The following is a 21144-nucleotide window of genomic DNA, read 5'->3' as shown; positions in this document are numbered from 1 at the left end:
TTTTGTGACCTGGTCATAAAAAGAGACTAGATTGGTCAGGCACGATCTGCCTGCCACGAACCCATGCTGGTTTCCCCTCAGCATAACTTGCCGTGCCGGGCTCTCACAAATGTGAGCCTTGATAATTTTTTCAAAGACTTTGCCAAGGATGGAGGTGAGACTAACTGGCCTATAGTTGCCCGGGTCCTCCTTCCTCCCCTTCTTGAAAATGGGAACCACATTGGCCCTTTTCCAGTCCTCCGGGACTTGACCCGTGCGCCACGAGCGTTCAAATATTCCTGCCAGTGGCTCTGCAATGATGTCGGCCAGTGCCTTCAGTACCCTCGGATGGAGCTCATCCGGGCCTGCCGACTTAAAGGCATCCAGTTCTTCCAAGTGACCCTGCACCACCTCAGGGTCCACGCATGGAAGTCTGGTGCCTTGCTGCTGCCTCCCTACACTCCCAGTGAGAGACTTGTCATGCCTCTCGCTTAGGAACACTGAGGCGAAGAACTCGTTGAGGAGTTCAGCCTTGTCCCCTCTGTCCATCACCAATTGTTTCTGCCCATTTAGCAGAGGTCCTATTCCTCCCTGGGCCTTCCTTTTACTCCCTATATATCTAAAAAACAATTTCTTATTGTCTTTTACTTGGGTTGCCATCCTCAGCTCCATGGTAGCTTTGGCCTGTCTAACTGCCTCCCTACAAGCACGAGCAGAAGAGGTATATTCCTCTTTGGTGATCTCTCCCTGTTTCCACTTTTTATGTGCTCCCCTTTTGGCCCTTAGTCTGCCCTGGATTTCTCTGGTCAGCCAGGGAAGCCTCCTGGCCCCTTTCCCTCTTTTACCTCTCACGGGGATCGTCTCGCTTTGTGCTCGAAGGATAGTTTCCTTAAGGCACAGCCACCCTTCTTGGGCTCCCATCATTTCAAAACTACTACTCTGTAGTGCGTCCTTCACTAATCGCCTGAGTTCACTGAAATCAGCTTTCCTAAAGTCCAGCACGTTCACCCTACTAGTTACCTTACCCACTCGACGCCTTATGTTGAATTGTATTTTTAGGTGATCACTGTCCCGCAGATGGCTGCCGATCTGTAGGTCCCCTACTATGTCATCCCCCGTTGCCAATACCAGATCCAGTAAGGCATTCCCCCTAGTGGGACCATGTACCTCCTGCGTCAGGTGGAGGTCCTGTACACAGGTTAGAAACCTGCGTGAGCGGTGGGACTTTGCTGTCTGTGTCTCCCAACAGATGTCCGGGTAGTTTAGGTCCCCCATGACCACCGCCTCTTTAGCTTTTATGGTCTCCGAGAGTTGCCTCAGGAGCCCCAAATCTATTTCTTCCCCTTGATGTGGGGGTCTGTAGCAGACCCCTACCACCAAATCCTTTTCTCCTTGCCCCCCATGTAGCCTAACCCACAGTCCTTCTACTTCCTCATCCTTTGATTCTGTCTTGATGAGGGTTGATGTATATTGCTCCTTAACATAGAGCGCAACCCCTCCCCCCTTTTTCCCCACCCTGTCCTTTCTGTACAATCTATAGCCCTCGATATGTACCGCCCAGTCATGGGATGAATCCCACCAGGTTTCCGTCAGCCCCACTAAGTCATAGGCGTTTAGTGCAACCAGGAGCGCTAGTTCATCCTGCTTGTTCCCCATGCTCCTAGCATTAGTATATAGGCACTTGAGCCCTGCGACTGGTGCCTTTGCTGCCCCCCCGCTCCAAGTCCCAAAGGGCTCTTTGTCTCTTACCTTCTCGTTCCTTACCTGTGCCGTATTGCTGTCCACCCCCTGTCTTCCATGTTCCCAAAGCTCTCTTTCTTCAGGCTGGGCTGTCCTTGTTGGTGCCACCTGGTTTGGTGGTCCACAGCTTCCCCCGCCCTCATCTTCCCCTCCCCCCGACGAGCCTAGTTTAAAGCCCGCCGGAGGAGATCCGCCAACCTGTAAGAAAACACACGCTTACCTTTGGGGGACAGGTGAAGCCCATCCCAGCTGAGCATGTCCCTCGTTGTAATGTGTGGGTCATTGTCCAGGAAGCCGAAGCCTGCCTCGAGACACCACTGCCGAAGCCGCCAGTTGGTCTCTCGGATGCAGTTCTCATGCTGTCTGCCGCGTCCGTTCACTGGTAGGATGGAAGAGAATACCACCTGTGCACCGAATTCCCTCAGCACGCCGCCCAGAGCCTGGTAGTCCGCCATCAGGTGATCGGGGGTTCTCCTGGCCGCATCATTAGTACCCACGTGGACAAGGACCATGGGGTAGTAATCGGTGGGCTTGATCCTGGCCTGGATTACCTCCGTCACATCCCGAATCTTAGCTCCAGGCAGGCAGTAGACCTCTCGTGCTGAAGGGTCCAAGTCAGGGTCCTCTCCACCCCCACCATGCTGTAGCTGCTTGGGTGGTCAGGCTGCAACAATCTGCTCTGCTCTGCTCTGCTCTGCTCTGCTCTGCTCTGCTCTGCTGTCCTGCAGAGCTCCTGCACCTCAGGCTGCCAGAAGGGAACTGCTGGCTAGGTTTCAGCCTGGGCTGTTTATAAGGGCCTGGCCCTGCCCCCTTCTGGTCACATGACCAACCCGGTTGTCCCAGCAACCAGCACCTGAGCTGCCCCTGGAAATTGGCAGCTGGCCTTCTCCCTTCTTAGGAACAGGGCACCTGAGTGCCCCCGTGACAATGCCTTCTCCTAATCTGTTTCCAGTATTAGTTTTGTCAGGGACCCGGAGCTCTATTAACCAGATTGCAGGTAACCTTGTAGGTAGGCTAGTAATAACAGTGTCAGAAACAGGTCTACAGCCCAACCATTTATTTGCTTGTGGTTTAAACTATAAAAACAAACATTTTATCCCAAAGTCTATCTGCCTACCCATGACAGCACAACATAGATTCTCGCCTATACTGGCTGGGGAGACTTGAGAGGAGGATGGCATGCAGGTCTTCTAGAATTCGCTGAGTTCTCCCAGTTTTCCTCTAGCCTATGCCCAATATTTATAGATGGTTGGTTCTAATATTCTAATAAATTAACTCTGATTTGTTTTATTTAAATTTCTTTGTTTCACTGAAACTTTTGGAAATGGACTGAACCAGATCTCTTGTGGACTTGGAGGATGCCAGTTAGGTGGGATTTATATCCTTGGGAAAGTAAAAGTGAGGTTTTCTTATCTCCTTTCCTTCTCCATTGTGGAATGCTGTTGAACACTGGCCTGTTTCTTCTTTATCTTACTTTAAGGTCCTATTTGAAAAGGCTGTTTTCATTTTTACAAATTATCTAGGCATCTTAACAAAAATATATCTATTACAGCAAAATAAAATCTAAGGTACTTGGTTACATCAATCACTATTACTAACATTTTAAGATAAAGCTATGATATAATGTATTTGGATTATTTAATGTCTGTTCTTCCCATATAATGTCTCCTTTCAGGTCTGGTATTTTGCTTAATTGTGTTTAGTTAGCAATATGGATATCTTCCTTTAAACTTTGCTGACCAAGCTAGTTGCCACATCTACAAAGGTTCATGCTGTGAACACTCAATAACAAGCCTTGAGGCCTTCTTAGCCATACTTCTACAGCTTGGCCTAGGTCCCTTGAAATTGGCCAAGGTTGGCACCAGCTCCTATGGCAGGGGTTTTCAATCTTTTTTAACAAGTGTATCACTTCTGGTGGTGGTGGCCAGACATGGGGGGAGGGGTTCGCACGCGGCAGCTGCTGCCACCACCCATCACCCCTCGCTGCCACCGTCACTGTGTCCCGCTTTCCCATGGCGAGTCACACCTGCAACTCTGCTGATGGACCTTGCACTGGGCCAATCACGTGCTGCCCATCAGCAGTTCACAGAGCTGCACGTGCGACTGGCCATGGGAAAGCAGCATGTCGTGGCACAGTGTGGTGGTTGCCACGTGCAAGCCCCTCCGTCCCATGTCCATCTGCAGAGAAGTGCTGCTGCCCTCACCCCTCCACCCCAACCCTGCTCCTGGGAGCAGACACAGAAACACACTCCCCTTCCTAACCATAACCCCCCTGCCATTCAGACCCTTTGTGCCTTGCTGCCCTCTGCAGGCAAGGGGTGGCCACGGCACCTCCTCACCTTCGGTTGTTGGCCAAGGGCAGTGGCCTGGCAGCCAATCAGGAGAGCGAGCTGGGGTGGGGGCAGGAAGGCGCCACAGTGTGCTGCACGAGGCTGGTGGCATTTGGCGCACCCTTCCCCCACCCCCAGGTGAGAAGCGATGTGTGGGAATGCATCAAGGGAGACACCGCTGCTGTGCCCCAGGGCATGCTCCATACCCATCCTCCTGCATGTACCCCCTGTGACCTTTCTAAGTACCCCTAAGGGTATGTGTACCCCCAGTTGGTTGACAACCCCTGTCCTATGGAATGATGATGCTCACTTGTGATAGAATAAATTTTATCATCAATGATCAGTGCTGAGAAGACAACACACACACAAAATATCTATCATCTAGCAATGAAGAAGTTCTTCGCAAGTCCCTAAAAAGGGTCTGACCGGATGCCCTCAGCCAGGCCCAGGAGATGGAACTCTTGTTTGCAGAATATAATGGCATCCCCAAAGAGAGAAATCTCTCATAAGCCTTCACATTGCATGCTTGGGAGCTGATAGACTTATCCTACCGGTACTCTTAAGGATTTTTTTTTTTCTGCTAGTCCAGAGAAGGCCTTCTTTACTTCCTACACATCCCACCCCCTCCTCCTGTGACTGGATGGCTTAAGGCAGTATTAGCATGTGCCTACTTAACTTGTGGTGAAACAAAGCAATTTCATGGCTTGCTTGCATCACAAAGAGCCAGTTTCATGGGCATTTCCTGTTGGAGAGGCATATACTGTATAATGTAATAGTAAATTCCATGGAATGTAAATTTTATCATATAATTACAATATTAGAAATGTAAATATTAAATGTAAATAGTATATTATAAATATACATTTATAAACTATATGAATTGCACCATATCATAATTTATTATTATAAGAAATGTTCTACAAAAAGTTTAGAAAGACTGATTAATGCTAATTTTAATAGAAACATTTTCACTTTACTGACTGGTGCCTTCACTTATTCTGCGTCACTAGCAGATGGTAACTCTCAATCACATGATATATGGCTGCAGTGATTGTTGCATTGTCTTTGTATGGTGGTAAGCATTGGTACAGTCTAAAACAGCATATTATATGAATAACACATGCTTTTTTTAAGTTGGTTTCACAGGGAATTGCAGCCAAAGCAGTATTTCCTGGTGATTGCAGACAACACCATTGTCTGTAGTTTTCACAAAAACTGCAAAACGGAATTAAGTAGACCCCTAAAGTTAGCAATCTGCAAAATAATCTTACTATGAATTAGCACTTCTAGCCTAATGTTGGCTTTTCAATACTGATATGTTTTAATTTAGTCCTACACCAGAAATCCAAGCCTTTGCTAAATATTATTTCTATGTAATGCTATCCAAGCTATTCCCTGTTTGCAAGGGAGACCAGAAATTCTACAACTCATCTTTTCTTACTCTCCCATTGTAATGAACAGGGTATAAAAGGTAATGAAATATTTGCTGCCTACTCAGTCAGTAACTTGGCTGCTGCTTTAGCAGCCAGATAGGGAAAAGGCCCATCCCGTAATCCAAGGAAAATGGTGGATGAAGCAGTGGAGAGGTCAACAAGAAAGTTTCCCTTCGCAGTAATAATTCTTTCATTGTGAACAGAGTTAAAGACTAAGTAAAAAAACAGTTATGCAAGCAAGTAGTCTCATCGTCCCTGTAGGAAACATGAGTAGCAGCCACATTCCAGAGCAGGAATGTGGAACAGATTAGGTTTTTAGAGCAACAGAAGGAGAAATGTCACCCATATCTTGAGAGAGAGTCTTGAGATAACAGAGATCTCTCAAAATATTGTTGGAATTGACCCTGTACGGAAGGCTTAATACACTTAGAATTACGCAGTTTTGAACATAGATTTGCTGAGACCTGCTATTATTTATCATTACGGTTGCATTTAGTTCACTTAATGATAAATAGATATACCTATTGGATTAGAAAAGTTTGTTGCCAGTGAGAGTGGCAGAAAGGATGGGCCCAGGAGATGGAACTCTTCTTTGCAGTATCTGATGGCATCCCCAGGCAGGAAGAATGGCTCATGAGCCTTCTGCTGCAGAATTAAATTAAAATACTGTAGGTGAAAATCTGTCATGGAAGGTGAGTAGTAATCCCATGCACAAGAACTTGCTGGTTGCCAGTTGGGGCTAAGAAGGAATTTTCCCAGAGGTCAGATTTGGCATGAACCATGGGGTTTCTCTGTACCACAGGACAACTCTCATGCCACCTTTCAAATTTTTTGCTTCAGCTGCTGACTTCTGGTAATGTCTGTGTCCCCAGTTTAGGAAACAGTCTGATAGGGTAATTCAAGCATTGTTCCTTGTAGTCCTGTGCAAAGGTTTGAAGTGATGATTTTGGAGATTTCTTTGGTTAACGATTGCCTACAAAAGCAGGTAACTGGACTTGCTGGCTCAGGAGTCCCTTTCCCAGTCCTACCTTCCTTTGTTTAGAAGCTCCATTAGAATATTTCTATATATTTATTGTAAAATTAAAGAGGTGGAAAGAGGGGAGGCCGAAAAAGCAATAGATGGCAGGGGTCTGGGTTCTTTCTCTCCCTTCTTTTGCCCATTTTTAGAAACTGAATAAGTGAGATTTCTTTATGATGGATCTTTTCCACACTGCTTGCTTTTGGGGCTGGATTTGGGTAAGATTGTTAGATTTTTTTTTTAGAATGCTCAGTCTTTAAAGACTTTAAATCATTTTACTGGTGTCTAATGATAATAATATCATTGTTTGATAGTCCTAAATTTTATGTAGTAAGTAGCTAAGGGATACTCTGGTACCATCACTTAGATTCGCACACAGTTGAAGTATTTTAAGAGCAGTTTGAAGCAGCTGTGACAAGTTTTCTTTATCTAATCTGTCTCATCTGATTTAGTTGTTTCTAAGAAACATATCAGTGTAATCTGCATGAAACTGCTCTGAGAACATTATCCACTTCTGTAGTCAGTAAAATTGAAGCTCAGAAAAGTTATTTAGTACAGAAACTGTTTGCTTTCAAAATTGAAAGCAGCTTTTTTGTGTACTTGTAATACAGGATGTATTTGTGGGTGCAAGGTTGTGAAAATGTACAAGCCTCATTTCTGAGAGATGGTACCTTTGCAGTGCCAAGTGTAGTGAGGCAAGCAGGGTATCCATCCTGGGCGCCAGCACCAAACTATGAGGGAGCGTGGTCATGCTCCAGGACAGGCTGGCATTATAGGCTGAACTGGACAGGCTTGCAAGGTGGGCAGACCTCAACCTGATGTTGTTTAATACATAGAAATGCAAAGTGCTCCATCTAGGGAGAAATAATCCACAACATACTTATAGATTCGGCAGTGCTACACTTGCCAGCACCACAACTGACTGAGACCTGGGTGTTGTGATAGACAGCAAAATGAACATGAGCCATCTATGTGATTCCGTAGCTGGCAAAGCTAATCAAACACTGGCATGCGTCTACTGAGCCATCTCGAACAGGGTTAAAGATGTCATCCTCCCACTCTACTCTGCTGTGTTGGGACTGCAGCTGGAGTACTGCGTCCAGTTCTGGGTGCCACACTTCAGGAAAGATGTGGAAAAGCTTAAGAGACTCCAAAGGAGGGCCATGCACATGATTTGAGGCTTAGAGACCAGGTCATATGAGGAGAGGATGAAAGACTTAGGACTGTTTAGCCTGGAGAAGAAAAGACTCAGAGGGGACTTGGTGGCAACATGTAAGTATATCAGGGGAGTACGTCAGAGCCTGGGGGAGACTCTATTCACCAAGGCTTCCAGGGGAGGAATAGAAATAATGGCCACAAGCTGATTGAAGATTGCTTCAGACTAGACATAAGGAAAAACTTTTTAAAAGTCGAGTGCTGAAGGTTTGTAACAGGCTCCCCCCAGAGGTGGTACAATCACCCACCCTAGCGATCTTCAAAAAGTGCCTTGCTACCCATCTTGCTGGGGTCATCTGACCCTAGCAGTCTTTCCTGCCCAAGTGCAGGGGGGCTGGACCGAGTGATCTGTAAGGTCCCTTCCAGTCCCTAACATATGAAACTATGATACAGGTGTTGCCCAGCCCGGGTGGAGCACAGGACAGCGCAGTTAATGGCTCATTTAGGGGGGACGGTAGCGCAGGGATGGAGGGGGACAGCTCCCAGTGCTGCGTGCACCACGGGCAAGCATGGGGGGCATGTGTCCCCTGGATCTGTGTGCAGGGCAAGGGCATGCTGCCAATGCAGGCTTGCCCTGGGTGCCAGATTTCCTTGCTACGGCACTGGCCAAGTGACAAATGAAACCTTTAACAGTTGCACAGAGATTTACAAGGCAAAACAGTAATTTTTAATAAATAATTCTCTAGCAATGCTTTAAGTACTGCTAGAAATGTACCTGGTTTTATTTAAGTTTTCACATAGACTAGCACATTTACAAAATGGTGTGCTTATCTGTGTCATGATATTGTCTGTTTACCAGGCTTTCTTAGAATACCCCCTAGAGTGAGCGTTCAGGTGAATCCATCAGGGCCCTTTTTCTTACTTCTTTTAAATAAATCACCATGCAGAGCATCAACATTTTGTTCTGGTTCTGATTTTAAATTTAATTTATGCCAGGAAACACAAGATATTAGTATCTTAAGACTCAAAACATCCTTTTGAGCCATATACATAAAAATGGAAGCACAGAGCATATGACTTTCCCGAGACGGTGAAGGAATATTGATACATACACAAGAATAGAAACCAGATCCCAGTTCAAGTCTCTGGGTTGAACTATAGTCCAGTTCTTTCTTTGTACCACATACGTTCTATTTGGCTACGTTATGTCTTACATGGAAGCCCTCCTTTAAAACTTCTTCACTTATAAGCGTATGTTTAAGAAGGATCCAGAATATTTTCATACAGCGTATTAGTGAAGGATGAATGTATGGTTTATGCAATAGCTAGATTTGCTTATTTCAGAATCATTAACTGTCATGTAATTATAAATGGTGATGCATCATTTCTGTTGTTTATCTTAAAGAGTATACTGTAGTACAAGGAAATGTAATGAAGTGGCAAACTTCCTCATTTGTGGCCTTGAAGGCACTTTAAAAGCTAATGCCATACAGCTCAGTAGACCCCAGATGCTTTATTAATAATAAAGTAGTGTCTTCAGTTACTGCCACCCATGCTATTCTATGTTCCTTCATCCTGCTGGGCACCAGTGACACAATCCACTGTTAAAACTGTCTGGGTCTTTCCTGATGAAAAAAGAGAAAGGAGAGGGAAAGAAGGAAGTGGGTGAATTAAACTCTTTTTTAGGGAAGGGAGGGCAGAATGGTACCAGAGACTAACTGGTTCAAGGAGGTGTAAGCTTTCATAGGCAACAGCCTACTTCATCAGATGTGTAATATCTGAACCAGTTAGTCTCAGGGGTGCCACCCTGAGCTATCTTCTGCCTGACTTCAGACCAACACAGCTAACCATCTCTCTCTCTTCACTGGGGAAGGAAGGGGGATGCCCAAGCAAGCTGGGCTGCCACTTGTGAAATGACAGGCAAGACAGCAGACTATTAAGGCTGAAAGAGGATATAGCTATAGGCAGGAGAGCTGCAGCCCAGAGAAGTACCAAAAAACCAAACCAAACTAAGAAAACTAAACTCCTTTAAGAGGAAAGTCTTCTGAGAAACAGAGCTCAAGGCCCAAAATAGAGCAACTGGAGGAAGGAAGTCCATGTCCTATAGAAGTGGTAAGGGAGGAGATCTCTATAGTAACAGTGACAGGGAGCAAAGGAACACGTCACTTTCAAGACACAGAAGCACCAGGAAAAAGTGTTAAACAGCAAAACTGTAAAGGAGCTATACTTTTATTATGAGTAGTGGTGCAAATATTGCTCATAACACCAGAAAACTGTAGTTCTGCTAAATAAATCAACATTTCCGTTGGGCAGTTTTGTCACCTCTTATTACTTTTCACACTTTTTTTTCTCCAAAGCCTCATCATGTTTATGTTGTCAAATTAAATTTCAGTTTTTGGGACATACCAAACACAGTTGTAAGATGCTATTGCTTGAAAAGAATACCAAAACTTGAAATGTGGTATCTAAGATGGTATTTTTAAGCAAAATAAGGAAGGTTTCAGAGTATTCTTAACTGTCCGTTACTTCACTTGGCCACATAGAATAATGGCAGCGGCTATAGAAAACTTTTATATGGAAAGCATATCATAGATGTTCTCAAATGTTTTCTTGTAATTGTTAGGCTTTGTTTTGTCTTTCCACATGTTTTGTTTTGCAGGTGCCCTGAGAATACACTATTTGTCTTATTCTTTACTCCTGCCATTTTTGCCCCCTTCATATCTGTGATGCTCTACATTTTAGCCACCATCCTTTCACCTGAAGAGGACTAGTATTCAAAGCCATCAGTATTGTTTTTTAACTAACCAACATAGCTGTTCAGGTTTTTTTAAGTAATAAAACATTCCCTCACTTCCTGAGGTGTGATGGGCTTGATCCTGAAAATAGTGCATGAAGCTTCAGTTAACTTCAGTGGTGATCACACACAGAGTAATTGCAAAAATCACGTCTTCCGTTTATCACTGCAGAACTGTAGTTCTCTTGGGTCTTCTTCACCACAGTGCGCTATATCTCCTAAAATGCATACAAAACATGAAGTTCTAATAAGAAATAAATACCATTTCATATTTATCATCGTGTTTGCTTAAGTAATAATTTAAAATATTTCTGATAAATAAAGTAAGGAAAGATGCTCTTTTGAATACTATACCACAGCCTGTTAACAACTAAGATAGTTCAGCAGTTTTAAGTGTGACTGTTACTTGTGTACTTCAGTTTATACAAAACTGCCACTCTTTTTAGATGGATGATCTTTGTGATAGTGTTCCTTTCTCTGTTTAAAAATATTAATAATAGTAAATATCTGGTTTCAGGGTGGGATGATTAACTGGAATAGACTCTTTCGTCCTCTACGTCAAAGACGTAATGCAAATTACCAAGATATTCTCCAGTCTGAGCAAGATGCACCTCCACCTACTGAGGTTTCTGAGGAACAGGTAAATATTTTGATATTTTAAAATGTCATGAAAAACCTGTTAAGAAGTTAGACATCTACAGTATGCTTCATGGTCTGTAAATATTAAGTCTGTGATAAACCTTTTTACAATTAAATCACTGGTAGCATAAATTAGAATCCTAAATGACAGTCACAACACAAAGCCATCTTGAACTGTTATAGTTTCTTTTATGGCATTTAGAGATGCAAATTTATTCTAGAATTTCTGATCTTGTATGTATCCCTTTTTACCAGCTTTGTTCACTGATAAAAGCTATTCAACTATGGTGAGATACAGCAAAAAATCTTCTAAGAATGGTTTGTGAGCCAGCTGAAATGCAAAACTTATCTGAACCTTAACCAATACCTAATATTTATTTGACTCCAAAACCAGCTCTGAACACTTCCCTAAATAAATGATAAATTGAAAAACTCTCTATTTATATAAATCTGCACACCTGCATGAAAATTCATGGAATTGCTCTGGTTTTAGCTGTGTCTGGTCAAAAGAATGAAGGGTCTAATTTGAATTGGGACTTAGAGGTATTGGGCAATTATTTAGGGCGGAGGGCCACTTACCCAGTTTTGGCAAGCTGTCGAGGGCCATATGGGTAGCCCCACCCCCGGTCACCCTCTTGGGACCAATGTCTCAGGGCCAGCGCTGGTGGGGCCCAGAGTGGGGTGCAGGCTGGCAGGGGTCTGTAGAGCTGGGTTGGGCTGCACCAGCAGGGAGAGAGGGGAGCTGGCCCGGCTCCATAGAGCCCCTGCCAGCCAGGACTTTGTACCCCTGCTGCCCTGCTCTAGGCCCCGCTGGCACTGGCCCTGGGACACTGGTGTGGGCCCTGTGCACCTGCTCACTCCCAGTGCCCCCCAGCCCTGCGATACAGGCAGGGGCAGTGTACAGCCCCAAAACCCTGCTCTGTGGCAGGAAACGAGCTGGTGCTGAGCACGGTGAAAAGTGGCCCCTCCCCCTCCCTGTGGCCAGCACTCCTTGCTGCAGCTGCTCGCAGCCTGTGTGGGGCTGTCCTGAGCAGGTACAGGTGCGTTCCAGGGCAGAGAGGCAGCAGATGTTTGCAGCTGGCCCAGGTTTTGGGTAGCTGCTGACAGCTACAGAGCCTGGGCTGGGGGGCAGGGGCTTTGGGTGGGGGACTAGGGGCAGCAGGGGTGGGGGGCAAGGGCCTTGGGTGGGAGGCAAGGGTCATGAACAGGACTGGGGGCAGGGGCTTTGGGTGGGGGGCACAGGGCAGCAGGGCTGGGGGGCAAGGGGTAGTAGGGCTGGGGGCACAGGGCAGCAGGGCTGGGGAGCGAGGGGCATAAGCAGGGAATCCTGCCATTTACCCCTGCCCTCATTTTGTTTTAAGCAGGCACAGGCAGCCCCACCCAGGCTGTGAGCAGCTGCTGCGCTGGCAGGGAGCACCGGCAATGGGTCAGGCGAGGGGCTGCTTTTCCCCACACTCAGCTTTTTCCTGGGCTCCTTCCCTGCCCTTCCCCACATCTTTCACCTTACTTGAAGTTCTGGTGTGGGGCAGCCACGTGGTCCCAGACCAGAAGCGCCAGCTGGGCCTTCCAGCCAGTCGGGGGGCGGGGCGGGGCCAAGCAGGCCCTGCTGTTGCAGGAGTCCACTCGGCTTCCCCTGGGACCTAATGCCCCTTGTTCCTGTCATTTTTTACAAGAACGAAAGACAGAGAAATATTAATTTTCTAAACGTTAAGGGGCCCTGCAGGCCAGATAGAATGGCCTTGCTGGCTGGATCCAGCCCCTGGGTTGTATTTTGCCCACCTCTGGCCTAGATCTATGTTTTTAGCAATTTGAGTTTTCTTAGAAATGTATCTTTTAGTTAGGCTGACATCCTGTTCTCTTAATGAAACTTTTCAAACATTGGTGGTGTTTGGACTACAAAAACAATTGCTTGTCTCATGAGTAACATTGGACCACTACGAAGCAGGGCAGGGCAGTTGGTGACGGACATGCGAGAGAAGGCAGAACTCTTCAACAAGTTCTTTGCCTCCGTGTTCCTGTCTGCTGACAATGGGGTGCTCTCGGGTGATAGCGTAGAGAGGCCCAGGAAGGATGCAAGTCCTCTGACTTAGTTCAGACCTAGATAAGGATTACCTGAAGGGTTTAGATGTGTCCAAGTTGGTGGGCCCGGATGACTTTCATCCGCAGGTGCTGAGGGAATTTGCTGGTGTCATCGTGGAGCCATTGGCACGGCTGTTTGAGGACTCCTGGTGCTTGGGCCAAGTCCCTGAGGACTGGAAAAGGGCCAATGTGGTCCCTATTGTCAAGAAGGGGAGGAAGGAAGAGCCTAGCAACTACAGGCCAGTCAGCCTCACTTCTATCCTGGGGAAGGTCTTTGAAAAAATTTGTGAGAGCCCTGCAGGGGAAGTGATGTTGAGGGGTAACCAACATGGGTTCGTGACAGGCCGATCCTGCCTGACTAACCTGGTCTCTTTCTGTGACCAGGTAACAAAGAGCTTAGATGGGAAGGAGGAAGTCAATGTCATCTTCTTGGACTTCCAGAAGGCCTACAACACAGTGTCCCACCCAATTCTGGTGGGCAAGCTGAGGGACCGCAGCATTGACGAATGCACAGTCACATGGGTGGCAAACTGGCTCCAGGGGTGCACCCAGAGGGTGGTGGTGGATGAGTCGATGTCGACCTGGAAGGGTGTGGGCAGCGGAGTCCCCCAGGGCTCGGTCCTTGGGCCGGTGCTTTTCAACATCTTCATTAACGACCTGGAGCACCCTGTTCAAGTTCGCTGATGACACCAAGCTGTGGGGTAAAGTAAATACACCAGCAGGCAGGGACGGCATCCAGGCAGAGAAGTGGGCGGATCTGAACAGGATGCAGTTCAACAAGGACAAGTGCAGAGTGCTGCACCTGGGGAGAGGGAACCAGCATGATGGTTATAGTTTAGGGGCTGATCCTCTCGGCAGCACAGAGGCAGAGAGGGATCTTGGAGTCAGGATTGACTCCAGGATGAATATGAGTCGCCAGTGTGACAAAGCAATAGGCAGAGCCAACCGCACCCTGTCATACATCAACAGGGGCATCACTAGCAGGTCCAGAGAGGTCTTTTTCCCCCTCTATGCAGCGCTGGTCAGGCTGCAGCTGGAGTACAGTGTCCAGTTCTGGGCGCCGCACTTCAAGAGGGATGTGGAGAACCTGGAGAGGGTCCAGAGGAGAGCCACTCATATAGTTGGGGGCCTCTGTGGGCAGCCCTATGAGGAGAGGCTGAGGGACCTGAATCTCTTCAGTCTCCACAAGAGGAGACTGAGGGGGATCTTGTGGCTGCCTTACCAGGGGCCAGCAGCAGCGACTTGGGGAAAGTCTGTTCACCAGGGGCCCCCTTGGAGTCACCAGGAACAATGGCCACAAGCTGAGAGAGGATAGGTTTAGGTTAGATATTAGGAAGAACTACTTCACTGTAAGGATGGCCAGAGCCTGGAATAGGCTTCCCAGAGAGGTGGTACTCTCACCTTCCCTGGAAATCTTCAAGAGGAGACTGGATAGGCACCTGGCTGGCCCCTCCCACCCCCAGTGCTCATTCCTACCCATGGCAGGGGGTCGGACTCGGTGATCTGTCTAGGTCCCTTCCCACTCATTGATTCTATGATTCTATGAGTTTATAAATCCTTTGAATTCACAGAGTACAAGTTTTCTGTTTTATAGGCTGTATTGAATTCCTGTACTTGAGATACATTTGACTAAAAGAATTACTTGTTGTCAAAGTACGTTTTCGATCAAGCCCAGTGGAAACCTATATAAACATGAGCTTTGCCGCACAGCCCTCTTCTTTAAAGTTTGAATCCATAATGGTTACAGTAAAAAGTTTCATAAAAATCTAAAAAGTAAGATCTTCAGGTATTGCTACTTACAAATTTTGATGTCAAAATATTGTGGCAAAGATGCCCCCATATCTCTGTTCTTCACAAAATCTCTGTATTTGGCGGTTGTACTTGACAAACTGACAATTTTTGAGTAGGGGTGGAGTGTTGTAATAATGATAGCCCAGAAAATATATGGGAGGTGAAGGTTTTTTGTGATACCTTTTATTGGAACTATTTTATAGTTGGGGCATATTCTTGACAAGCCTTCTTCACATCTGAGTAAATCAGAATAAAATTGTTGTTGGATTTTTTTTTCTTCCACAAATGTTAATTTAGCAATAAAAGTTATTTAGGGAAAATCAAAAAAGTGCCTCTGTTTGTTTTATATGAGGAGATATTTTGGAGAACAGAGTCCCTCTAGTGTTCAGTTAGAAGTAGCAAGTTGATCAGAAACTACTGAATAGAGTAGAAATACTGAAAGTACTGCAGTTTTTTTTAATCACAGTTTTCTTGACAACACATTCACAGTGTGAATTTCTAGATGTAAAGGGTTAAACTTGTTCTTGCTCAAGCAAGGAAATGCTGTTACGCCATGGAGGGACTTACCCCATAGAAGGAAGGCCGTTGCACATGACCTCTTCAGGTTTCCTTTGGGGAAGGGCAGCTTAGACTAGGCTTCAGCAGAATGCACCAATAGAGGATGACTCAGATTATCTCCCAGACACCCTTCCTATACTGTGACTTTTTGAGTCATGATGTCTGGTTTTGGATTTTAACTCCCAGTAAGTGGGAGATAGCAAGGGTCTTCTTCCACAGCACCTAAGTGACTTTTGTCCAAAATATTTAATTTGCTGTTGAGTGTGAATGCAATAATAAAACTTGCAAAAGAAATGAGTAACATTCTCACATATCTATACCTATTTGAGAAATGCAGGTTTCAAATTTACTGCAGCCTGAAATGGGTATGAGTTATGCTTTTAGGTGCTGAATTGCACATCTTTTATAATAGCATAAAATAATGCCAGGATTAAATGCATTACAAAGTCAGCGTATATAAAGAGCAGCTGAGACAGAGACAAAAATTAGCTTTTACAAATGTATTGAAACATGTGAAAGATGCTTCTTAAGTGCATTCTGACTACCGGAATTATGGTTGTCCTGCAAACTGTAGCTGTTTTCAAAGTCTTGCACTATCAAACATAAGAATTTGCTAATGATTGGAATCCTGTATATGAATGTTAATCAACTAGTTTAAGTATTTTACTACTTCTTTTTTTTAGAGCTAGCTTTCAGATACCTTCTGTTTCTGTATTTTTATTATTTGTATTATGTCAATGTTTGAAAAAAGGAACTGAAGAGAGCCCTTTATGCAATATGTCTGAGGAAGCACCCTTTAGAAAAAAATATATATATGCAGTTAAGCACTCTGGGCACCTATAACGTGCCAGACATCTCTGCTACAGTGCATGCTAATTAGCACGCATCGGAGCTGACTTGATTAATCAAGTCTTCTGGGTTAATCGAGTCTGCTAATTGGCATTCTCCAGCAGCCTCCACATCATGTGTATTCAGCATCGCCTCATTTCAAAATGATGGCAGGGGTGCTTTAACTAAAGATCATCAAATGAGCATTAGTTAAAGCACATCTGTCGCCATTTTGAAACATGGGACACTGAATATACATGATGCTGGGGGTACTTTAATTAGAGCGGCTCTGAGAGCCACTCTAATTAAAGTGCTTCCCACTGCATCCCTGACCACATGTTAAAGACACCCTCTGATGTCTGCTGCAAAATTCCTTGATCTGCTCACTATTTTTATGCCATTTCTTATCAACAGTACATGAGCCCTAAGTTTTATTTTCAGTATTTTTCTCCAATCCCATACTTTTACAGTTATAACAAAACTTTCCTTTTTATTTCAGTCTTCTTCTACAAATATTTCTAATTTTGATCTGCCAAAAAATAAAGCTGTTGTATCCTCAATAAATAGTTACATTTTTTAAAGGCTGGTTAGTATTGCAACTAAAATCTCTCACTTGCTGTAGTGTTTTCAGGCTTATTCAGGCATGTGGTCTCATAGCAGCAGTTGCAGTATTACAGTATATACTTGTGCTTAATTATTTAAATAAAAGTATGTCATTGTACTCGCCATTCATTAATAAACCCAGTTCTTGCTGGTGTGTGATAATTGTAATTGAAAAAATATGGCTAAAACTCCAGTGAACAATGTTTTTGTATTATTTTTCTTGTAGGTAGCACGACTTATGGAAATGGGATTTTCCAGGGGAGATGCTTTAGAAGCTCTGAGGGCTTCAAATAATGACCTTAACGTAGCTACTAATTTTCTACTGCAGCACTGATGAAGAATTTTTTAAGTTGATGCATTTACCATTTGAAGGAGGATTGAAGCCACCTGCTGGATAGACTCAGAAAGTTAATTCCTAAGAAGTGGGGAAAGTCAAGAGAGAGAAACTACGTCTCCATAAATGATGCCTCAAAGTAATATTAACAAATGACACTGACTGTTCCCAAACCCTTAGATAAAGTAATAGTTCCCATTTTGTTTATCCTTTTAAACATTATTTTGATCTCCACTTATTACCAGATATCTTCAAAATTTGCTTAAAAATGGTCTTTCTCTTGTAACTCAAATATGTTATCTTTCCTATTTGCAAGGAAATACAAAAGCAACTAATGAGACTACAACTGCTGCATACAGATAGATTTGCCTTTCAAGAAAAAAATTACAGTTCTACTCTTTTACTGATTTCTCATCTCTGATATTTAATATTATTTTGGGGTTTTGGTCAGTAATGAGAAAATCTTCCAAGGTGGTGATATTATTTCAGTAGAGGGTTATGAGATTATCACATCATTCTTCATAAAATTTATTAATGCCTGTAATATTTTATTCCTTTTTAAATAAAAGTTGTTATTCACTATGCAATCCATGCAAGATACCAGAAATTTTATGTGGATCTTGTACAGCAGGTGATCAGCATAAATTTAAGCAAATATAAATTTAGCAGATGACTACTCAGGTCAGAAAGCACGGAAATATTTTAATGGAGTAAACAAAGGGAAATAAGTGATAAAAAGGATATAAAGCTGATGGCATTCACCTGGTTTGAACAGATTTGCATTGTAACAGCTGGATGCAATTAGTCTGGTATGTGCAACTTCAGTTTTTGAGCAGGTACATCTCTTTAGAAGGAAAATATTTTTAAAAAACCAAAGACATTTTTCTTCTTTCTATGTAGTTTTAGTTTTCAGCTGTCACAGATCTGAACTACACTGGCTGTGCTCATTTGGCTGAAAGCAACACAGGCTGAAAACTTAACCTCTGGAAGCATCAGCTGAACTTGGCACAGGAGCCAACAGGATACTAATGTCAGGATATCCGGGATCTGCTTTTAGAGTTTAAAATAATAAAGACCCCATATTTGATCCAATTTTCAAAGGTATAGAAGTTTCACAGTATGGGAATATCTGTTTGCTCAACACCTGTGAAATCAAGCCAATTATTGCGAGATACCATGCACTTCCATGGGTGAGCTGAATTTTATACTTAAAGAATAATATATACATATATAACATATATTTTACATATATGTATGTCAAATGTAACATACAGATATAATACACAAAATTAAGGACATAAGAGGTGGCATCAGCAGAAAAAATGAAGTAGGAAGGGGCAAAACAGAAGGATAAAAGAATGTGTTGGGAACCAAATGGGATTTGTATAAAAAACCCAGCAATCTGACTGTGTCTGCAAAATGACCAGAGGAAAGACAACAGGTTTGTTCATACTTGAACCTATTATAATAGCAACTATTATATTTTCTCTTTGTAATTTCCATTGCTTAGAATGTGGAGAGGAAAACATTCTTGAGGCTGTGAACATGCTGACACAAGGTATTTAAAGGCAGCTACAGTCTGTGCCAATGATTCTCAAATTTTTATACTCAAGGCACCCCGTGTTAGACTCGAGGCACCCTTTGCAAAATGCCAGCTCTTAGTTTTCCCTCATTTTTTTGACTACAGAAAAATAATAGAGCAATTTTTCAGTTGCTAAGAATTAAAAAAGACCACAATGGCTCAGGATGCTTGTAACACTTTGGTTCCTATTCAAATCTCTGGATTTATATTGTGAATCATATTTGCACAGCTGACAGTACTGTCATTGTGTGGCATCTGCTGGCACCCTTAAAAGGTTCTCAAGGCTTCCCAGGGTGCAGCAGTAGTCCTGGTTGGGAATCACTGATCTGTGCAAACAACAGCTGTTTTTCAGTGCAAGATTTGTTTGATGTGGCAATGATTGGCACTTCTTCCATATATGCTAAGGAGATTTCTGACTGTGACAGTAACAGGAAGAATTTAGAAATTATGACCAAAATAAAATGCATTACTATCTACAACTTGTACAATACTTAATATTTTTTTAAAATTAAGCTGCATGCCCCAAATTATTGCATCATTTAAAAACAGGTACCTCTTAAAGCTTGGGCCTCTCTTTGTGAGCCAGTCACTTCTCCAGGTTAACAAAGTAACTTCGTAATAGGCTGCTATAAAAGATGGTAAATAATTCTGGGTGAATAAAATTCTGTCTATAGGAAAGGGATGTATTTACCTCTTGACCAGTGTATGTTACAAAGTTAAATATGAGAGATACCCTTTGAAGTACTGTCCTGCTTACACTGGAGCTGCATGGAGACCCAAGTAGCTTTTACACTAAGAATTTGAAAACCGGTAACGAGAGTTTAGTTCAAGACACTATAGAGTTTAGTTCAAGACATAATCTATTTATAGATTAATGTTCTATGATCAAAATCATTCCTGTTTTATAAGTCAGTAATATCTAGAAGTCACCATCCCATTGTATTAAGCTTTCTGCAAAACATATTTAATCTCCAGGTATGAAATCCTGGCACCTTAGTGAAGCCAATGTCAAAACTCCCTTTGGACCCAACCGGGGTCAGAAGTTCACCCAACTTCCCTGTCTCAAAATACTTTGTCTGCCATAAAAAAAAAAATTTAAACTTTCCATAACAAAGCTTTTTGGGTCTTAGATGCTGCTAAGGAAAGTTCCAGTCTGACACATGTAGCAAAGGAAGACTTGTAGAAAACAGATCTTAAAAAATGTCTTTTGTGAGTCATCAGTGATAGACCAATTGGCTGTACATGCAGGGTAATTCTTTATAGTATATCTAAGCATTTTGTCCAGTGTAATTTGAAATGTCTCAAATAATGTAGTTTCTATATTAACTGCACTATACAAATGTATTTGAGGAAGCAAGGGAAAGTCTCTGTCCTTTCCCCAAACAAGATGCATAATTTTCTACGAGGAAGAGCTTAAAGGGTGAATTCCTAACTAATGGAGTCAGCGGGAAAATTCTCATTGGCTCTGGTAAGGCCAGAATTTCACCTTTGAGAATTTAAAGTCATTACCCCTCTGGCAAATTCCGCTAGTACCTTAAGAACATTTTCTTACAATATAGAATGAAATCAGAATGATTTACCAGGGTACTTTTTTGAAATAGTGTATTTGGGAAACGGACAGGGCTTTTACATGGGACTGTTACACAGCTCTGCATTGTGAAATACTAGTTTCCCAGGGCCTTAAATATCTGCTAAACTGCAGTAGGATGAGGCTTCGTACAGGAGTTCATGTACTTGTCAAAATCTCTTCCTCTCACACAATAGGAGATGGAGATTACTACCTCTCAGACGATTAAATTCACAGTCAAATTTAGCTTCTTGTGTACATATTTGTGGTTCTAGTGCCTGTTTATAATATGCCCTAAGGAGATTATTATTTACTGGAAAAATATGTGCAGATATATTTTAAAAGAAAATCACAAAAAATATGTTTTGGGAGTGCTAAGATATTTGGTCATCTTGTATGTGTGATTATGATGTTATATATCACTCAGGAGAGCCTGATTGTAGCTATAATGTGTGTGTTGGAAGGAAATTAAAAATATATATCCCCGGGCTCCTCTTTCTTTCAGTGTATGTGTATGTTCACTGTATTTATAAAACTATATGAGAGGTGTCCAGACTTTGAAATCCTGAGAAGCAAATTGGCACATTGCTAGGAGGATTGTATCTCTCTGTGTGACTGCCCACATGTATATTTCTTTTAAATTGTATCTTACTTCATAAATGAATAGAAATCTTTTCTTGTTTTGGTTTTCCTGCAATAAAAATCTTCTCTTTA

The 21144-nt window shown here is 43.3% G+C and overlaps 1 protein-coding gene across 2 annotated transcripts in view; it reads left to right on the top strand.

The window, feature by feature from the left end:
• UBAC2 (UBA domain containing 2) overlaps positions 1 to 21144 on the top strand; it is a 194220-nt gene extending 173076 nt beyond the window's left edge. Inside the window, exons 8-9 of one of the 2 annotated variants that reach the window (XM_090022971.1) lie at positions 10967 to 11089; positions 17174 to 21144. In XM_090022971.1, coding sequence (XP_089879097.1) covers positions 10967 to 11089; positions 17174 to 17281 — 231 coding nt within the window. In that variant the 3' untranslated portion in view covers positions 17282 to 21144. Of the gene's footprint in view, positions 1 to 10966; positions 11090 to 13551; positions 13861 to 17173 lie in introns of those variants that run through there. The other variant, XM_090022961.1, reaches the window with a different exon arrangement.

Source organism: Crocodylus siamensis, chromosome 1, assembly GCF_052110815.1.
Source record: "Crocodylus siamensis isolate JL-2025a chromosome 1, ASM5211081v1, whole genome shotgun sequence".
Lineage (NCBI taxonomy): Eukaryota > Metazoa > Chordata > Crocodylia > Crocodylidae > Crocodylus > Crocodylus siamensis.
Note: the sequence above shows the minus strand (reverse complement) of the source record. Positions and strands in the feature narration are given on the sequence as shown.